Below are 21,011 nucleotides of genomic sequence, written 5' to 3'. Positions count from 1 at the left end.
GTCATGGTGGGCTATAAGATATTGAAAGAAATCAAAGATGACACAAACAGATGGAGAGCTATACCATGTCCTTGGATTGGAAGAATCAATATTTTAAAAATGACTATATTACCCAAAGCAATCTACAGATTCAATGTAATCCCTATCAAACTACCAATGTCATTTTTCACAGAATTAGAACAAAAAAATTTTACAATTTGTATGGAAACACAAAAGACCACAAATAGCCAAAGCAATCTTGAGAAAGACAAACTGAGCTGGAGGAATCAGGCTCCCTGACTTCAGATGATACTACAAAGCTATAGTAATCAAGACAGTATGGTACTGGCACAAAAACAGAAATATAGATCAATGGAACAGGACAGAAAGCCCAGAAATAAACCCACACACATATGGTCACCTTATCTTTGACAAAGGAGGCAAGAACATACAATGGAGAAAAGACAACCTCTTCAATACATGGTGCTGGGAAAACTGGACAGTTACATGTAAAAGAATGAAATTAGAACACTCCCTAACACCATACACAAAAATAAACTTAAAATGGATTAAAGACTTAAATGTAAGGCTGGTTACTATAAAACTTTTAGAGGAAAACACAGGGATAACACTCTCTGACATAAATCACAGCAAGATCTTTTCTGATCCACCTAGAGTAATGAAAATAAAAATAAAAATAAACAAATGGGACCTAATTAAACTTAAAAGGTTTTGCACAGCAAAGGAAATGATAAACAAAACGAAAAGAAAACCCTCAGAATGGGGAGAAGATATCTGCAAATGAAGCAACTGACAAGGGATTAATCTCCAAAATATACAAAAAACTCATGCAGCTCAATAACAAAAAAATAAACAACCCAATAAAAAAATGGGTGGAAGACCTAAATAGACATTTCACCAAAGAAGACATACAGATGGCCAAGAGGGACATGAAAAGACGCTCAACATCACGAATTGTTAGAGAAATGCATATCAAAACCACAATGAGGTAGCACCTCACACCAGTCAGAATGGCCATCATCAAAAAATCTACAAACAATAAATGCTGGAGAGGGTGTGGAGAAAAGGGAACCCTCCTGAACTTTTGGTGGGAATGCAAACTGGTACAGCCACTATGGAGAACAGTATGGAGGTTTCTTAAAAAACTGAAAATAGAGCTACCATTTGATCCAGCAATCCCACTCCTGGGCATATATCTGGAGAAAATCATAATTCAAATAGTTAGGACTTCCTAGGTGGCGCAGTGGTTAAGAATCTGCCTGGCAATGCAGGGGACACAGGTTCAAGCCCTGGTCCAGGAAGATCCCACGTGCCACAGAGCAACTAAGCCCGTGCGCCACAACTATTGAGCCTGTGCTTTAGAACCCATGTGCCACAACTATTGAGCCCGTGTGCTGCAACTACTGAAGCCCTCGTGCCTAGAGTCCGTGCTCTGCAACAAGAGAAGCCATGGCAATGAGGAACCCGCGCACTACAACGAAGAGTAGCCCCCGCTTGCCACAACTAGACAAAGTCTGTGTGCAGCAACGAAGAACCCAACACAGCCAATAAATAAATAAATAAATAAATAAATAAATAAATAAATAAATAAAATAAATTTATTAAAAAAATATGCACCCCAATGTTCATTGTAGCACTATCACAATAGGCAAAACATGGAAGCAATCTAAATGTCCACTGGCAGAGGAGTGGATAAATAAGGTGTGGTACATATATACAATGGAATATTACTCATCCATAAAAAAACAAAATAATGACATTTGCAGCAACATGGATGGACTCAGAGATTCTCATACTGAATGAAGTCAGACAGAGAAAGATAAATATCATATGATATTGCTTACATGTGGAATCTAAAAAAAGACTACAAATGAACTTATCTATGAAACCGAAATAGAGTTACAGATGTAGAAAATAAACTTATGGTTACTGAGGGATAAGGAGGGGAAGGGATAAATTGGAAGACTGGATTGACACATACCTACCACTATATATGAGATAGATAACTAATAAGGACCTAGGGTATAGCACAGGGAACTCTACTCAATACTCTGTAAGCCTATGTGGGAAAAGAATCTAAAAAAGAATGGATATATATATATTTCTATACCAGATTCACTTTGTTGTACACCTGTTACTAACACAACATTGTAAGTCAATTTTACCCAATAAAAATTAAAAAAAAGAGGAGGATAGAGAAGCAAGAAGGAACAGTGAACAAAAAGTTGGTATACAAACACTGTATAAAACAATAAAACAAATATTTACTTTTGGCCTTTAAATTTTTTTATTTAAAAGTCACTGTGGGGAGTTAAAAGTGTGTGGGTAGATGAGATTGCCTGGAGGAGGCAAAAGGCAACAGATTACTCCCTCCTCTGTGCTTTTGTACCAGGACCGTACCTGGCCTAGCCGGTGTCCTACTCATTTACACAGTCCAGCTCATTTGAATACATACCTGTCCCCAATATAATGCTGAGAGCTCCTGGAGGCCAGGGGCTCTGCTTTCTTGCTTATTTGTTCTTTCAATCACCAGTGCCAGCCACCAATATACACTGACTGCAGAGTCTGTAAATGCTTTCGCACTGTTTTAACCCAGTTGATGACCAACTCCCCCTTGAAACAGGTTCACCTCTTGCATGGATTTCCTCTTAGTTTTCTGGCTACTCCTCCAAAGATCTTTCGTAGGTTCTTCCTTGTTTCCCTGGCGCTAAATGTAGGAGGGCCCCAGACCCCAATCTTTAGGCGCCTCCTCTTTCAGAGACTTATTCCCTCCCGAGGGGGATCGAATCCATTCTAAAGACTTTATATTTCCCCTCTATGCTGATGACCCTCAAATTTCTGTCACCAGCCTGGACCTCTCTCCCTTGAATCCAGACCTGACATCAAAGTACTCACTTAAGATCCCATCTGCATATCTAGCAGGCATCTCAGTCTTACTGTGTCAAATACTAACCTCCTGAGGCACTCCACAGAACCTGCTCCTTCTGCAGTCTTTTCTGTCTCAGCAGCAACTCCATCCCTCTGGTTGCTCAGGCCAAAACTCTTGCTTCTTCCTTTTCTCCTCCACCTACATCAGGTCTATGAGGAAACCTGTCACCTCCACCTTCAAAACACAGCCAGGCTTTGATCTCTTCTCACTACCCTATTGCCTGCCACCTGCTCCAAGCCACCATGTTCTCTTACCTGGATTATATCATTAGCAATAGTCTCTCAGCTGGTCTCCTGCTTCCTCCCTTGCCCCTCCTTAAATCTATTCTCTGTACAGTAGCCAGAAGGAACCTGTTGAAACATGTCAGATCATGTCACTCTGCTCAGAATCCCTCCCCCTACCCCCCCGCCGGCTTCTCATTTCACTCAGAGTAGAAACTCTTGACCTCAAAGCCCATGTGACATTGCTCCCATTACTTTCTGTCTCAGCTCTCGCTTCCCCTCCATTTACTCCACTCCAGCCACACTGGCCTCCTTGCTACTTCCCTAACATGCTCAGCACCCTCCTAACCCAGAGCCTAAAAGGTGAGAGGCAAATGTGTAGAGCATCGAAGAGATAATACAGGAGTATATATTAATAAGCTTGGGGTAAGGGATGATTCCTTAACAAGACACAAAAAGGAAAAGGTTGATAAATCTTACATCATTAAAACTAAGAATTCCTGTCCATCAGGATACCATAAGGAGGAAGGAAACACAAGCCCCAAACTGGGAGAAATTATTTATATATATATGTCAAATACAAATATATATATGTATTTGACAAAGGATTAGCATACAGAAAATATAAAGTGTGCCCATAGATCAGTAAGAAAATTAACCCCCAAAACACAGAACATGGATAAAAGATTTAAACAAGACATTTCACATAATGAGTAGCTCCTTAACTGTGTGGTAAGCTACTCATCCTCATTAGTACTAGATAAATGTACGTTCAAACCACAATAAGACACTCTTTCTCAAGCAACAGATGAACAAAAAATTAGGAAGTAGAAAGTAGAACAATAGCAAAGGGTGGTGCGGTTGTGGAGGAATGGCAGTGTGAATTGGCACTGCCACATTACCCAGTGATTTTAGTCTTGGTGTGTGCCCTGGAGAATCTCTGCACAAGTGGATGAGTACATAGATGCAAGTATGTTTATAGTGGCATCATCTGAAATAGCAAAAAATGTTCATTCCTAAATGTCCACCAACACTAGAATGGATAAATATACTTGAGAATTAGAGTCAAACAAGTGATAAAATGAACTCAGTTAATATGTATCAAGATGCATGAATCTCAAAAGTATGTTGAAGAAAAGAAGCAAGTCACAGAATACATACACTACAGTTACATTTATACATAGCTGGTACACAGCACAAACAAAAATGATATCTCACATGGGGCCACACAGATAGGTACATGGTAAAACTACATAGAGAAATAAGGGAATAATTACACAGTCCAGGGTGGGGTGAGAGTGTGAGATGAATGAAGTTAGGGATAAACACTGGAACTGGTAATGTTCTATTTGCCCTCCTGTTGGTGGGTTCACAGATCTTTATTTTATTACAGTTCTTTAAATATTACATATATGCAGTGTACAGGCTTTTGTATGCATGTCACAATAAAACATGTTGAATGCAAAAAAGAGTGGAAAAAGAGAGTTAGGTGGTTAAGTTGTGGAAATCATGTATATCATGAGCAGGACCAATGCGAACAAAACCAAACGTTACAGTATACAAATGGTTGTTTGTGACTTGGGCTGAAGTCTCCACCATCTGCACCACATACATGGATTCAAAAGGTGCTGCAATGAAAGTGGTGTACTCTGGAAAACTGTGAGAAAACTCAAAAAGTGGCCCTGGTGATAACAAAGACAGTGATACCGGAAATGCATGAAACTCTTTAAAAGAATTTTTTTCATTAAATCACAGTGAAAAAAATACTTTTAAATTAACATGATTCTACATGGGACTTTACATGTGTGTGACTCACTAATCTATGCATTAAATAAGGCAACTAGACACGTATTTCTTCCACATTTATAAAACTATATGTATATTCAAGTTGGCCAAAAAAGTGTCCTTTCAATCGTCGTGTTGGGATTATGGGGTAACACCCGGCACACACGGTTATGTGCGAGTCGGGTTGGAAAGGGTTTTTACCTGGAATGAATTTTTGCCACTTCTGATCCACATTGTACTTCACACAGTGATTTCCTGAAGGAAATATAATGATCTGTTCATCGAAGAAGAACACATTGTTGGACACGTGGGATCGAAGACCAAAAACATGCAGCGACTGAGCTACCACAGTGGACATGGTCCGGGTAAGTCGTTCGGCTACAGAGGCAGCGCAGCTGGGGAGCGTGGAGGGGCGCGTCACCCCGCCCAGCCCGCCCCACCCGCGCCGCGACCCGCCCCCGGACTCCTCTTCCGCACCTCCCCCCCCCCCCCCCGCACCCTCCTCTCTCGCTCCCGACCCCGGCCGGAGTCTCCTCTTTCCTTTGGCCCTCGTGGCTTCCTGCTCCTCCGGACGACCCCCAGGGACCCCTCCCACCTGTCGCTTCTGCTCTCTGGATCACCAGAGCACGCGTGTATCCTAGATACGGCCCCTACGAATCCCAAACACCTCTGCACTCACCGACGCCGGAACAGTTCCTACAGCAACGGAAAACCGGAAGTGTGTCTCAGCCGGAAGCGGAAGTCCCGATCAGAAAAATCAGCAGCACCTGAGAGCTGTTGGCCGGCGGTTCAGTTCGGGTCCACGTGGAGCAGCGGCTGAAGGGCAGAGGGCTGAAAGCGGGGGGCGGCGGCGGCGGCGGTGAGGGGCGCCGTTTTCCAGGCGCGGGGGCCTCGAGCTACTCCGCTTCTTCCGGCGGGTGTGGACGTGAGCGCTGCGAGATGGACACTCCGCCGCTCTCAGGTTCGGACTCGGATTCTGAGGACTCTCTTGTCACAGACAGAGAGGTAAGTGTCAGACGAGCTCGCGGGGCTGCGCGCGGGAGAGGAATGCTCACTCGCCGGTACTGACCGCCGATCGTTCCCTGTAGTTGCAGGAGGCCTTTTCCCGAGGGCTCCTGAAGCCAGGCCTCAACGTGGTGCTAGAGGGGCCGAAGAAGGCCGTGAACGACGTGGTGAGCTAGGGCGCCTGGTCGGAGGGTGCTGCACTTGGGATGCGCGGGAGGCACTGTTGTGCTCGGGAAACTGCGTTCCAGTCCCAGACTACCTGCCGGGGTCTTGGGAGTTAGCGCGCTTCGTCTGTTGGCCTGTTACTGTCTCGTGAGCTTAGTGTCTGAATTTCCTAGAATGGCCTGAAGCAGTGTTTGACTGAATTCAAGCGGGATCTGGAATGGGTTGAAAGGCTTGATGTGACCCGGGGTCCTGTACCAGAAACCAGTGGACCTCAGTCAACATCTCAGGACAAGAATCAGAAAGCTGTCGATCCAGAAGATGATTTTCAGCGTGAGATGAGCTTGTATGTGTGTTTTCAAATGTGGGAGAGGTTGTGGGTCCCTATGCTGGAGGATGCGAAGAGGGGGAAAGCAGTGAGCCTGTACTCCTCAGAGATGTTGTAAGCCAGGGCTTAGGGAGGAAGGCGTCTTTGGACTAAAGAGCTAGGAGATTCTCCCTGATTGAGAGACGAGCCCGTTGGTCCAGAAGTCACAATTTAAAGTCCAGCTTATTTTCAGATATTCAGTTTTAAAGTTTTTTTGTGCAGTTGATTATAACAAAAATTTGCTTATGGAAGGTCCTTATGTCGAGTTTTTTTTTTTTTAGTGACAATAAGAATGTGTAATTGGCATTTATAAGTTAATAGGCACTTCCAAAGTGGTCATTGTCTTAAACTAATTTATTTTCAGCAATACTCCCCACCCCGTTTAAAAAGAGTGTACATCTAAATTTCTCCTAATGAGTTAATGTGGTTTTAGTACTATTTTTGTTTGTGTGTGTGTTCTTGCCTGGTGGAGGTCAGATGTTGAGAGTCCTGACCTTGAATGCCTCATGAGAGGCAGTGAGAAGGATGTAAGGCCTCTCTCCCTTAGCTTATTTCACACTGTCGTACATCCTCAGCTACCGTCAGGCCCAGGCAGCAGTGCTTGCAGTATTGCCCCGCCTTCATCAGCTCAAAGTCCCTACCAAGCGGCCCACCGATTATTTTGCAGAGATGGCCAAGTCTGATCAGCAGATGCAGAAGGTGAGAAACAGAAAAGGTTTTCTCTGGAAAACTGAGGCTTTGTACTTAAGTGTATTCAGCTGGCTTATATCCTTTAATGTTTAAACAAACATAGGCATAAGCCCACTAATAGGGAGCAGGTTGTCAGTGAGCAGTTATCTACATCAGATTCATGCCAGTCACCACCAATTGGATAAACATAAGGATAACTTTTTTCTAGATTTAAACAGTTAAGGGGAGGAAAGTACTGTAAGAAGTGTGGTCCCTGAGGTAAAGATGGCCTTTATGCATTTCCTAGCTGGCTTGGTCATGGCATGGTATATGGAAAAGACAACAGTTCTTTTTTGCCATTGCCAGGGTGCAGTGGCTCTAACTTGTAAACAATTACCTTTTTCTGGGCCTCAGTTTTTCTCTTCCGTAAAATGAAGGATTAATATATGGCTCAGATTTGGTATAATTTAGAGTTAGGTAGAATGTGGTCCTCATTCAACTTTGGGAGGCAGAGAATTATCAACATCTAATCCAAGATATACCTAAATAGTCACCTTGGGTCTCAAGCTAGGTTTTCTTGTCTCAGTGGTACTCAGGGAAACTAATCTAGAGGTGAGCCCAGACGCATCTCTGCATATTCAAACTGGCAACTGCTGATCCTTTAACTGAAATGTGTATGTTTAATGCAAGCTGCTAGGTACCTGATATCTGTTTGAGTTTTTATTGTGTATATGATATATTGGAGAAGGGGGCTGAAGCTGCCTACTAGTTTAACCACAGTATGCAGACAGGGGTGGAGAGAAGTTAGTCTTCTCTCCTGGTACAGTGGCAAGCGGGCCACTTTGCATAATGGATCAGACAACACACTGGGAGTAGGAAGGTCACTTTGACGTTCTGGCTCCAAGGCTGAGACTAAGTGCTCAGCCTTTGGGCCTTATTGTCCTTGTGTATAAAACACAGGGCTTGGAGTAGATGATTCACAGGTTTCCTTTGAGCCCCATAGTTTGCAGAGCTGGGATTATCTTCTCCCTGCTGCAGTACACCCTAAGCAGGAGTCATCCCATTTTCAAATAACATAAGCTGACAATATTTTGTGTTTTAGATTCGACAGAAGCTGCAGGCTAAACAGGCTGCCATGGAGAAGTCGGAAAAGGCTAAGCAGCTGCGAGCACTTAGGAAATATGGAAAGAAGGTGGGAAGGAAAATGGGTAGGGATGGGATGGGGCCGAGTGTGTTTGTCAGCAGATTGCTTGGTCTGAGTTGGTTCCGTGCCCCATGTGTGTTCCATCGTGTGTTTACTATTTCATAGCAGCATGGGTGCTAGTGTCCACGAGCACAATCCTTCTTGGACACCTGTGTGTCACCAGAGGTACTGTGGGCACTACAGGCGAGTCATGCATCTCTCTGGGCTGCAGTTTGCACACCTGCAGAGTGAAGAGTTGGGTCCAGATTGGTGGTTTCCAAACCTGACCTTATAGCGCAGTCACCTGGGGAAACTTCAAAACAGATTTCTCGGCTTCAGAATCTCTGGGAATCTGTATGTTTTCATCCCTTCCCCCTAAAGCTTTTCAGATGTTTCCGGTACACATCCTGGTTTGAGAATCACTGGCCTGGATGATTGTAAACTCCTTGAAGGAATCAATCATATTATTCTTTTTTTTTTTTTTTTTTTAAGTTGGTCCACTTTTATTGAAATTTGTTACATAAGACAATTCAAATAGGAACCACTGTCTGGTTTTAAGGCACAGACAGAAATGTGAGTTACGTTTTACTGCAAAATATAAAATACATTAATTCAAACTACAGTGTAAAAAGATTTTAATAATGAATTGTATGTCATTAAATATTTGCAAATGTTTTCCTAAATACTTACAACTAATTTAGTTCAAATCGCCAGTTTAAATTTGAGAAAACATACACTTGACTGTAACATGAAAGATGTTCGCACTGATATACTTCAGCCCCAGCTTCACAAACTATTGGAAATTAGGAGATACTCTGTTGCTAGATGAAAAAATTTCATTTATGTCAGGGAAAATCATACTAGACTAGCAGTTTAAAACGAGCAATAGTTCCCATAATATTAGAGAAATTCTCTCTTGCCTTCAAATGCAAAATAAATCCTCTAGACTTGCTTCTCTGTAGAGACAATGAGGTCACTATCCAGGCTTTGAAACTTAGCACAATTAGGGAAAAAACAAGACAGACCTCCAGAATGAGAACTGGCCAAAACATTTCCTGAGGGAAGCACTTCTGATTTTGTTTTTGTTAAGCAGTCTCTTGATCTTCAAGCTTTTCTTTTTTTAAAAAAAATAACAACAGAAACTCCCCACTCCACTCTCAAGATCAAGTCTGAAAATGAAAAAGAAAAAAAAAAAAAAAAAAAAAAAAAGATCTGATGGCTCTCACAGCAACCGTCCTCATGCCAAGGCAATGTTTTAACTCAACACCTGATATCTCCTCCCCATTTCCTACTGACAGCGTTCCCCCCTGCCCTTAGAGTAGCTAAGGTTCCCTGTAGACTGTTGGGGTTTTTTTAGCATTAGCAAAAACACATTTTAAAAATGTGTTTAGTAAATACCCTTCAAGTCCTGACCTAATTTCCTGACATATAAAGCATGTAAGCAGGTGGTGTCCCCTGGGACTATCTAAGGCTTACTTTTGCACCATTTAGGAAGTTCCCTTGACTTTTAAGCTTGTTGTCAGAGATTAAAAATTTCAACACAGAAAAAAATCCAGTTATCAAACATCTACTCCTAACTGAAAACAAAGCTACATTACATAGCAAAACTCCACTTATTAAACTTTATCTCATGCAAACTTAAAATTTTAAAAATAGTAATTCCAGGCCCCAACGTAGACCATGAACCTACTTAGATTCACACATGGTAAACACTTAAAAGAGGTGTGTTTCTGGCTGATAGATCAACATTATACATCAAGTCTCTTGCTAAGGAACACAATTTTTGACCTGGTAACAGAAATCATTCTGGTAATCTGACACACGACCAAGACACTACAGAATTAAAGGCATTCTTTTGGATTCTGTCCTTTAATAATTGTTAAGAGGAAAACCATGAAGAGGCTTCCGGCTCCGTAGGGACACTGACTAAAGCCTGGTAAAAACGGGCTGGTCTGCAGGCCGTGGGTAACGCACGTGAGATTCAGCAGGCCACAGGAGGAGCTCTTCGTGGCGGGGCTCTCACCACTCACTGGTTCTGGGCCAGTTTCCCATAGCCGCCTCTCCCAGCATCGTAGTCCTGGCGGTACTCGTCTCGTACCTGGCCTCCAGAACGCCCACGGCCATACTGCCTGCCCTCCTTAAAGCCGGCGTCCCAGTCCGTGCGGATGATCCGGTCGTCCAGACGAGTTCCATTGATGTACCGCATGGCATTTTCTGCATCTGCTCTCAAATAGTATCTTAATTATAATTATTAAGGAATTACATCTCTCCAGATACTTTTGTAAAGAGAGGAAGCAACATTCCACAAAGCAGAAGCCACATGCAGTTTTCTTCATTTTATCCAGGCCCATGATGATTTTCTTTATGTCGCCACTTTTGCTGAAGAGTTCATAGATTTGTTCTTCAGTTGTATAGAAGGAAAGGTTTCCAACATACAGTGTACAGCTTTTCTTCAGCAGTTTTTCCTGCTCTTCATTGTCGCCCCGGAAGTGCTGGTCCCGGTACTGGCTCAGCTCCACGTACGAGTCGCTGCGCAGCGCCTTCAGGAGGCCGCCCGACATCGCGCCGGCCGCCCCGGAGCCGCGCCGGCCTGCCGGAACCGCAATCATATTATTGATTGTTATCAAATCAGAGAAAAGATGGCACTAGTATGTTTGAACTGTGACTGAGTTCTAATGTAAAACCAGAAGGCATACCATGAAACTTTTCTTGATTTCCTTATTTATTTCATGGTTACCTAAGAAGGAAGAGGACAGGAATTAAACTTAGGGTTGTGGGAAGAAACGACTGTGAGGAGGACCAGCATGGGGGTTGACTTTGTCAATATGTTGGACATATACACTTGTGATCTGGGTGCTGAGCTGCTGTCCACACGTGGGGTCATTTTACTGATGGATCCTCAGCAGGGTGTGAGCAGTTTACATCCTGGGCTGTGCACAGTGGCAGCTGTGGATCTGGTAGGTGGATGTGGTTCTTGCTGGTTGAGCTCAGCTCAAAGACTTGGGCAATTGGTTTAAAGTAAATTTTCAAAAGCAAAGGATAACTTAGTTGGGCTCGTTAGCCCCTCATTTCTTTTTTTTTTTTTTATTATTTTATTTTATTTTTTTGGGGGGTACACCAGGTTCAATCAACTGTTTTTATACACATATCCCCATATTCCCTCCCTTCCTTGACGCCCCCCCCCTCGAGTCCCCCCCCCCCTTCCCCAGTCCTCTAAGGCATCTTCCATCCTCGCGTTGGACTCCCTTTGTTATACAACAACTTCCCACTGACTATTTTACAGTTGGTAGTATATATATGTCTGTGCTACTCTCTCGCTTCTTCTCAGTTTCCCCTTCACCCCCCGCCCCCTCCCATACCTCGAGTTCTCCAGTCCATTCTCTGTATCTGCTTCCTTGTTCTTGTCACTGAGTTCATCATTACCATTTTTAGATTCCGTATATGTGAGTTAGCATACAATATTTGTCCTTCTCTTTCTGACTTACTTCACTCTGTATGACAGATTGTAGTTCTATCCACCTCATTACATATAGCTCCATCTCATCCCTTTTTATAGCTGAGTAATATTCCATTGTATATATATGCCACATCTTCTGTATCCATTCATTTGTTGATGGGCATTTAGGTTGCTTCCATGTCCTGGCTATTGTAAAGAGTGCTGCAATAAACATGATGGTACAAGTTTCTTTTGGGATTATGGTTTTCTTTGGGTATATGCCCAGGAGTGGGATGACTGGATCATATGGTAGTTCTATTTGTAGTTTTTTAAGGAACCTCCAAATTGTTTTCCATAGTGGCTGTACCAACTTACAGTCCCACCAACAGTGCAGGAGAGTTCCCTTTTCTCCACACCCTCTCCAACATTTGTTGTTTCCAGACTTTGTGATGATGGCCATTCTGATTGGTGTGAGGTGATACCTCATTGTGGCTTTGACTTGCATTTCTCTGATGATGAGTGATGTTGAGCATCTTTTCATGTGTTTGTTGGCCATCTGTATGTCTTCTTTGGAGAAATGTCTATTTAGGTCTTCTGCCCATTTGTGGATTGGGTTATTTGCTTTTTTGGTATGAAGCTGCATGAGCTGCTTGTATATTTTGGAGGTTAATCCTTTGTCCGTTGTTTCATAGGCAATTATTTTTTCCCATTCTGAGGGTTGCCTTTTAGTCTTGTTTATGGTTTCTTTTGCTGTGCAGAAGCTTTTAAGTTTCATGAGGTCCCATTCATTTATTCTTGATTTTATTTCCATGATTCTAGGAGGTGGGTCAAAAAGGATGTTGCTTTGATGTATGTCAAAGAGTGTTCTGCCTATGTTTTCCTCTAGGAGTTTTATAGTGTCTGGCCTTACATGTAGGTCTTTAATCCATTTGGAGTTTATTTTTGTGTATGGTGTTAGGAAGTGTTCTAATTTCATTCTTTTACATGTTGGTGTCCAATTTTCCCAGCACCACTTATTGAAGAGGCTGTCTTTTTTCCATTGTATACTCGTGCCTCCTTTGTCAAAGATAAGGTGCCCATATGTGTTTGGGCTTACTTCTGAGTTCTCTATTCTATTCCATTGATCTTCCTTTCTATTTTTGTGCCAGTACCATACTGTCTTGATCACTATGGCCTTGTAGTATAGTTTGAAGTCAGGAAGCCTGATTCCACCTACTCCATTTTTCCTTCTCAAGATTGCTTTGGCTATTCGGGGTCTTTTGCGTTTCCATACAAATCGTAAGATTTCTTGCTCTAGTTCTGTGAAAAATGCCATTGGTAATCTGATCGGGATTGCATTAAATCTGTAAATTGCTTTGGGTAGTACGGTCATTTTCATGATGTTGATTCTTCCAATCCAGGAACATGGTATGTCCCTCCATCTGTTTGTGTCATCTTTGATTTCTTTCATCAATGTCTTAAAGTTTTCTGCATACAGATCTTTTGCCTCCTTAGGCAGGTTTATTCCTAGGTATTTGATTCTTTTTGTTGCAATGGTGAATGGGAGAGTTTCCTTAATTTCTCTTTCTGCTCTTCCGTTGTTAGTGTATAGGAATGCAAGAGATTTCTGTGCATTAATTTTGTATCCTGCTACTTTACTAAACTCATCAATGAGTGCTAGCAGTTTTCTGGTAGAGTCTTTAGGGTTTTCTATATATAGTATCATGTCATCTGCAAAGAGTGATAATTTTACTTCTTCTTTTCCAATTTGGATTCCTTTAATTTCTTTTTCTTCTCTGATTGCTGTGGCTAACACTTCCAAAACTATGTTGAATAACAGTGGTGAGAGTGGACACCCTTGTCTTGTTCCTGTTCTTAGAGGGAATTCTTCCAGTTTTTCTCCATTGAGAACAATGTTGGCTTTTGGTTTGTCATATATGGCTTTTATGATGTTGAGGTAATTTCCTTCTATGCCCATTTTCTGGAGAGCTTTTATCATAAATGGATGTTGAACTTTGTCAAAAGCTTTTTCTGCATCTATTGAAATGGTCATATGGTTTTTATCCTTCAATTTGTTGATATGATGTATCATGTTGATTGATTTGCGTATATTGAAGAATCCTTGCATCCCAGGGATAAACCCCACTTGATCGTGGTGTATGATTTTTTTAATGTGCTGTTGCAGTCTGTTAGCTAGTATTTTGTTGAGGATTTTTGCATCTATATTCATCAGTGATATTGGTCTGTAGTTTTCTTTTTTTGTGACATCTTTGCCTGGTTTTGGTATCAGGGTGATGGTAGCCTCGTAGAATGAGTTTGGGAGTGCTCCGCCTTCTGCAATATTTTGGAAGAGTTTGAGAAGGATAGGTGTTAACTCTTCTCGAAATGTTTGATAGAATTCGCCTGTGAATCCATCTGGTCCTGGGCTTTTGTGTGTTGGGAGATTTTTAATCACTGCCTCAATTTCTGTACTTGTGATTGGTCTGTTCATGGTTTCTATTTCTTCCTGGTTCAGTCTTGGAAGATTGTATTTTTCTAAGAATGTATCCATTTCTTCCAGGTTATCCAATTGATTGGCATAGAGTTGCTTGTAGTAGTCTCTCATGATGTTTTGTATTTCTGAGGTGTCCGTTGTGACTTCTCCTTTTTCATTTCTAATTCTGTTGATTTGCATCTTCTCCCTTTTTTTCTTGATGAGTCTGGCTAATGGTTTATCAATTTTGTTAATCTTCTCAAAGAACCAGCTTTTAGTTTTATTTATTTTTCTTATGGTTTCTTTCCTTTCTTTTTCATTTATTTCTGCTCTGATCTTTATGATTTCTTTCCTTCTGCTCGCTTTGGGGTTTCTTTGTTCTTCTTTCTCTAGTTGTTTGAGGTGTAAGGTTAGGTTGTTTATTCGATCATTTTCTTGTTTCTTAAGGTAGGACTGTATTGCTATAAACTTCCCTCTTAGAACTGCTTTTGCTGCGTCCCATAGGTTTTGGGTTGTTGTGTTTTCATTGTCATTTGTTTCTAGATATTTTTTGATTTCCTCTTTGATTTCTGTAGTGATTCCTTGGTTGTTTAAGAGTGAATTGTTTAGCCTCCATGTGTTTGTATTTTTTGCAGTTTTTTTCCTGTAATTGATATCTAGTCTCATGGCGTTGTGGTCTGAGAAGATGCTTGATATGATTTCAATTTTCTTGAATTTGCTGAGGTTTGATTTGTGACCCAAGATGTGATCTATCCTGGAAAATGTTCCATGTGCACTTGAGAAGAAAGTGTAGTCTGTCGTTTTTGGATGGAATGTCCTATAAATATCAATTAAGTCGAGATGGTCTAATGTGTCATTTAAAGCTTGTGTGTCTTTATTTATTTTCTGTTTGGATGATCTGTCCATTGATGTAAGTGGGGTGTTCAAGTCTCCCACTATAATTGTGTTACTGTCGATGTCCCCTTTTATAGCTGTTAGCATTTGCCTTATGTATTGAGGTGCTCCTATATTGGGGGCATAGACATTTACCATTGTGATATGTTCTTCTTGGATGGATCCCTTGATCATTATGTAGTGCCCTTCCTTGTCTCTTTTAATAGTCTTTACTTTCAAGTCTAATTTGTCTGATATGAGTATTGCTACTCCAGCTTTCTTTTGACTTCCATTTGCATGGAATATCTTTTTCCATCCCTTCACTTTCAGTCTATATGTATCCCTTGGTCTGAAGTGGGTTTCTTGTAGGCAGCATATAGAAGGGTCTTGTTTTTGTATCCATTCAGCCAGTCTGTGTCTTTTGGTTGGAGCATTTAGTCCATTTACATTTAAAGTGATTATTGACATGTGTGTTCCAATTACCATTTTCTTAATTGTTTTGGGTTTGTATTTGTAGGTGTTTTCCTTTTCTTGTGTTTCCTACTTAGAGAAGTTCCTTTAGCACTTGTTGTAAGGCTGGTTTGGTGGTGCTGAATTCTCTTAACTTTTGCTTGTCTGGAAAGCTTTTGATTTCTCCCTCAAATCTGAATGAGATTCTTGCTGGGTAGAGTATTCTTGGCTGTAGGTTTCTCTCTTTCAGGACTTTCAGGATATCCTGCCATTCCCTTCTGGCCTGCAGAGTTTCTGTAGAAAGGTCAGCTGTTATCCTGATGGGTTTTCCCTTATATGTTGTTTGTTGCTTTTCTCTTGCTGCTTTTAATATTTTTTCTTTGTGTTTAATTGTCGTTAGTTTGATTAATATGTGTCTTGGTGTATTTCTCCTTGGGTTTATTCTGTATGGGACTCTCTGTGCTTCTTGGACTTGGTGAATTATTTCCTTTCCCATGTTGGGGAAGTTTTCCACTATAACCTCTTCAAATATTTTCTCAGACCCTTTCTTGTTTTCTTCTTCTTCTGGGATGCCTATAATTCGAATGTTGGTACGTTTAAGGTTATCACTGAGGTCTCTGAGGCTGTCTTCTAGTCTTTTTATTTTTTTATCTTTTTCCTGCTCTGTGGCGTTTATTTCTCCCATTCTATCTTCCAACTCACTTATTCGTTCTTCTGCCTCAGTCATTCTGCTGGTTAGAGCATCTAGAGTATTTTTAATTTCAGTTATTTTGTTATCCATTGCTGTTTGTTTTTCTGAGTTCTTATGAACTGTTTCTTGTACTTTCTCTATTTTGTTATCGAGATTTTGTATCATTTTTACTATCATTACTCTAAATTCTTTTTCAGGCATTTTTCCTATTTCCTCCTCATTTATTTGGTCTTGTGGGTTTTTTTTCCTGCTCCTTTGCCTGCATGGTGTTTCTTTGTTTCCTCATGGTTGTCCAAGCTTTTGGGGTTGCTTGTCCTGCTGATAGAGGTGTTTATAGAAGACTGTCCAAGCCTCAGACTAATGTCCAAGTATTGGTGTAGACGAATATTCAGTCGGCTATGTCAGGCTCCCCGCAGCCCTTTCTGGTGTCCGAGGCCGTCTGCTGGTGTTCAGCTGGTTCTCTGTGGGAATGACTGCGTCCTTCCGTGCATTCCCAATGCATCTGTGGAGAGGGATGCACTCCACGTCTCTCTACTTCGCCGCCATCTTTTTCCTGGTGGACTCCCCTCATTTCTAATTTGAGGAAACCTCAGGGCTTTGTTTCTCAATGGGGGATGATTTGCTTCCCAGGGAACATTTGGCAATGTCTGGAGACATTTTTGGTTGTCCCATCTTGGTGGGGAGTGTGCTGTTGGTGGGTAGAGGGCAGGGAGGCTGCTAAACATCCTGCAACACCCAGGACCGGCCGTGCTCCCCCCAACAAAGAATAATCCTCTCCAAACTGTCATAGTGTTGAGAAGGAGAAACCCTGCCTTAGATTTTAAGCATCTTTTTGTCCTTAAAGCCTTTTTTCTTTCTTGTTTTTTGGGGAGATTGTTTTCTCTGTTGGTACTTTCATGCCTAGCAGTGGTAGGTTAGATATTTAATCTGCCCAAATATAATTAGTGGGAGAATTGGATGTAGACATAAACGTGATTTGTGCAGTTCTGTGGGCAGGTTGTGTCACGGGGTAAGAGTGCAGACTGTCTGGGTGTGAATCTCAGCTCTGCACTTTCTCATTGTGTGACTCAGGGAAGTTATGTAACCTCTCTGTGCTTCAGTTTCAGGGTCATAAGAATTTCGGCTTCACTGGGTTGTTAAGACAAGAAATTGAGAATATACTTAGAGGCTTAGCGTAGCTGTGGCACAGTGTTCAGCGGTGGTGGTAATGTCACAGTGTGGTTACTGAGAGAATGTAGACACTTGCCGTGCTGGCTTGGAGTGGGTTTAACAGTCCTGTGTCCACGTCCAGGTACAAACAGAAGTTCTTCAGAAGCGGCAGCGGGAGAAGGCGCACATGATGACTGCCATTAAGAAATATCAGAAAGGTGAGTGTATTCTCTCCTACGGCTGCAGGGGAGCAGGGGTACCTGCTAATTCTAACAGACACGGTGTGCTGTGGAGGCTTGATCGATTTGGAACTGTTGGACCTAAGGTTTGGGAACAGTGTGGGGAGCAAGATGTGCCTCTTAATACCGATTCCATAAGTAACATCCTTCTTTTGAAGTTTAATCTTTTCTTAAAATGTGATGGCACTGATCACAGTACTTCTTCACTCCCAGGCTTCTCTGATAAACTGGACTTCCTTGAGGGAGATCAGAAGCCTGCCGCACGGAGCACGAAAGAAGGAGCCAAAAGCCAGCAGACGAAGAAGGGGTATGAGTGCTGGGTTCTGTTTTGGTGGTGGTGTGTGCGGGGTTGCAGTTCACGGTGTGGCCTCATTGCAGAGCGCGCGGCTGTGCCCGCGGCCAGACGTGCAAGCCGTGTGATGGGTCTGCTCAGCCATGTCAGTCTTTGAAGGCTGAAGGGAGGTGATTTCGGGATTGGGCACATTTTGAGTGAATGCTCAGTAAAAGTCGATTCCTCGTGTCATTGTGGTGGTTAAGGGTGCAGATCTGGGGTTCCCGTCTGGACTCTGCCACTCATTTGGAGGTTAGCTTTGAGCAGGTTACTTCACCTTCCTAAATGTTAATTTCCTTATCTATGAAAATGAGAAAATTCTAAGTGCCTCTTAATATTAGGAAGATTAAAAGGGATAACGTTGGATATTGTTATTGATTCCTTTCATTCACCTTTATGGGTTCCTGGACACCCGTCCTGAGGCGAGTGATCATTTCTGTGTAATGTAGTACATGCTGTGTTGGAGGCATTGAGGGGGTGGTCTGGAAGCACATTTTAGAAATATATGACACGGTTTGGGGGTCAGATTCTGCTGATGGCTTCCTGGAGGAGGGTCCACCTGAGCTTAGTCTGAAGGATGAGTAGGAATTAACCAGGAGAACAGGAGAGATGTGGGGTATCTGGAAGAAGGAAGAACATGAATGAGCAAACTCAGAGACATGAGAGCAGCAGGTTTGTGTGTGAGGAAGAGCCAGCGTTTGTATGGGGATACAGTGTGAGGCAAGGAGTGGTGAGGTGTGGCTGGGGGGACCTGGGTCTAGTACAGGGCAGTGTTTGTTGGCTTTGCGAGGAGCCTGGGCTGTATCCAGCAGTCAGCGGGAAGCTGCTGGTGGGCTTTATTCAAAATAGTGAGCAGGTCATGTTCATGTTTTAAATATCACAGTGGTACTTGTGTTAGTGAGGGAGGCAGGGAGATTGATCAGGGGACTGTTAGAAAAGTCTCGAGAACAAGGATAATGACCTGAAAGTGGTAATGGGGGTAGAGGAGAGAAAATGGATTGAAGAAGGTTAAATTAGCGGGACTCAGTAATTGAGCTGGGTGTAGAGAATGAAAGAAGGAAGAATCAAGGCCCACTCCAGGTTCGCAGCATGGGTGGCTGAGTAGATGGTAGGACCACCAGCCTCAAGTTAGGACATAGATACAGGAGCTGAAACCCGTCTACAAGGGAGATGACGTGTGACTCTGGATATGGTGAATTGAGGTTCCTGTGGGATGACCAGTTTTAAAATGTATTAAAACCTGAAAGCTAACTGCGTTTAATGTCCTTGAGAGGAATAGAAATGACTGAGGATGATTTAGTTTAAATCAAAAGCTTTCTGAAGATAAGTGGTGAGCCACGTGATGTATCTGGGCCTTTTCCTAATTCTTGCTTTGTTTTCCTGGTTTGGTGGCGAAGACTGTAAATAGATGAGCTTGCCTGGGGAGTTTGGAGCATATAAATGCAGGGCCCAGGATGAGATGGTAGGTACAGTAGTACCTGTACAGACAGGAAACTTGAGGGTACTGTTCGGCCATAGTGTTCACCAGGATTTGCAGTGCTGAGGGTGGCCTGCGAGACCAATTTTTTCCAGGCCCAGTGCCAAGCGACGCTATAAAAACCAGAAGTTTGGTTACGGTGGGAAGAAGAAAGGTTCCAAGTGGAATACTCGTGAGAGCTATGATGATGTATCCAGCTTCCGGGCCAAGACAGCTCATGGCAAGGGCCTCAAGAGGCCTGGAAAGAAAGGATCAAATGTAAGTGAGCTGGGGGGCGGGTGAGGGGCCGGTGCAGCCTCATCTCCCACCCCGCACCCCTCCTCCACCCTGCTCCCCTCCTTTCCCTGCATCCCGACCCCGGGGCAGAAGGCCAAGCCCTGTGTGAATGCATGTGGCGTTTCGCTTTCTGCAGAAGAGACCTGGAAAACGGACAAGAGAGAAAATGAAGAGCAGAACACGCTAAATAAGCAGCATGTTTGTATACAGAGACCAAGCAAAAGGGATGGAGACCTGGGATTTCACAATACAGTTGGATCCCTTCTGCGGGTTTCTTTTTGTAAAAATTCTTTCAATAAACTAAAAAATATTCAGAGAACTATATATTCTCAGTTAAAAACTCAGGACTAAAAGATTTAGAAGTTACTTCTTCATATTAAATAATACTATCATTTATTAATAATAAATAAATGAGCCCTATGGAGTTAAAAGCATGGACTCTGGGACCAAACTGCTGGGTCTGACACCTGGCTTTGCTGTGTACTTGCTGTTTGACCTTGGGCAAGTTAATTTTTCTGTGCTTTGACATCTCTATAGACATGATAATAGTATCTACCAAAGAGGGTTCCTGTGAGCATTGAGTTAATATGTGTCAAATGCTTAGAACACTGCCTGCCGTATAATGAAAGTGTAAGCCTGAGCAGGATTATTTTGCTGGTGGGGTGGCTCTCCATAGTGTCTGCTGAGCTGTGGTAGTGGGTATTTGAAGGTTCTCCAATGCTGACTGGGAGGTGTCCACAGATTGGACGTGGTGAGCCGGCCATGTCATGTGTTAGACTTTCCTCTGTCTTGAAAGGTGGGAAGGGAAGGCAGCTCACCAGCCTCCCTCTCTCTATTCCAGTTTAGAAACAGGGCTTTAAGGAGGCTGTAGATGTCTGAGAACTCTATATGCTTAAGCAGAAAAAACAACTCATTTTCACATTGTTTTCTTGTCGCATCCTTGGTACCTAAAAAAGGATCTCTGGTTTCCTCTGATACTGAGTTTCTAGAATAAAAAGAATGTGAAATTAGTTTTTGTAAACTAATTTCAGTGAACAAAATTGTAAGCAAACAGGTCATGTTCCCAGAAGACCACAGTGTTTCCCCCTGACCTGTTCCGACAGTCTGTGTGCTAGTAGTGAGTGGGGTAATGGGTAGTAATTCCCACAGGGAGCCTCGGCTCAGAGGCTCTGCACTATGTGTGGAACATGTGGAGAACACAGATCAACAGCGGTTCAACTGGTAGGGACAAGACTAAATTACTGATTTGAGTACATTTTAAATATTTTGAAAACAATTTTTTTAAAAATATCAAATGGAATCCCTTTCCTTATTTT

General features: G+C 42.4%; 3 protein-coding genes across 3 annotated transcripts in view; 1 reads left to right on the top strand and 2 right to left on the bottom strand.

Annotated features, from left to right (window-relative positions):
- Positions 1-5,293, bottom strand: part of CFAP57 (cilia and flagella associated protein 57) — a 61,760-nt gene extending 56,467 nt beyond the window's left edge. The window contains exon 1 of the mRNA XM_057709200.1: positions 5,137-5,293. Within this exon, the coding sequence (XP_057565183.1) occupies positions 5,137-5,293 (157 nt within the window). The remainder of the gene's footprint in view (positions 1-5,136) is intronic.
- Positions 5,294-5,660: 367 nt separating this feature from the next.
- Positions 5,661-20,014, top strand: EBNA1BP2 (EBNA1 binding protein 2). Its single transcript, XM_057707756.1, has 9 exons — positions 5,661-5,940; positions 6,024-6,107; positions 6,279-6,448; positions 7,045-7,168; positions 8,241-8,330; positions 17,515-17,590; positions 17,825-17,918; positions 19,515-19,677; positions 19,832-20,014. Exons 1-9 carry the CDS (start codon positions 5,875-5,877, stop codon positions 19,880-19,882), a joined length of 918 nt encoding a protein of 305 aa, XP_057563739.1. The 5' UTR covers positions 5,661-5,874; the 3' UTR covers positions 19,883-20,014.
- On the bottom strand, positions 8,812-10,920 carry LOC130835884 (nuclear cap-binding protein subunit 2-like). The gene is made up of 2 exons (XM_057707767.1): positions 10,599-10,920; positions 8,812-10,558 (listed from the first exon to the last, which is right to left on the bottom strand). Exons 1-2 carry the CDS (start codon positions 10,880-10,882, stop codon positions 10,348-10,350), a joined length of 495 nt encoding a protein of 164 aa, XP_057563750.1. The 5' UTR covers positions 10,883-10,920; the 3' UTR covers positions 8,812-10,347.
- Positions 20,015-21,011: the final 997 nt, after the last annotated feature.

This window comes from Hippopotamus amphibius, chromosome 1 (genome assembly GCF_030028045.1).
Source record: "Hippopotamus amphibius kiboko isolate mHipAmp2 chromosome 1, mHipAmp2.hap2, whole genome shotgun sequence".
In the NCBI taxonomy this organism is placed as follows: domain Eukaryota; kingdom Metazoa; phylum Chordata; class Mammalia; order Artiodactyla; family Hippopotamidae; genus Hippopotamus; species Hippopotamus amphibius.
This window is presented reverse-complemented; position numbering and strand designations above follow the sequence as displayed.

Excerpts from the sequence above, each read along its gene's own strand:
- EBNA1BP2 (XM_057707756.1), top strand. The coding sequence starts at position 5,875 with ATGGACACTCCGCCGCTCTCAGGTTCGGACTCGGATTCTGAGGACTCT. Across the intron at positions 8,331-17,514 it reads TTAGGAAATATGGAAAGAAG|GTACAAACAGAAGTTCTTCA; the intron begins GTGGGAAGGAAA and ends GTCCACGTCCAG. Across the intron at positions 19,678-19,831 it reads CTGGAAAGAAAGGATCAAAT|AAGAGACCTGGAAAACGGAC; the intron begins GTAAGTGAGCTG and ends CGCTTTCTGCAG.
- LOC130835884 (XM_057707767.1), bottom strand. The coding sequence starts at position 10,882 with ATGTCGGGCGGCCTCCTGAAGGCGCTGCGCAGCGACTCGTACGTGGAG. Across the intron at positions 10,559-10,598 it reads TGCTTCCTCTCTTTACAAAA|ATACTATTTGAGAGCAGATG; the intron begins GTATCTGGAGAG and ends ATTATAATTAAG.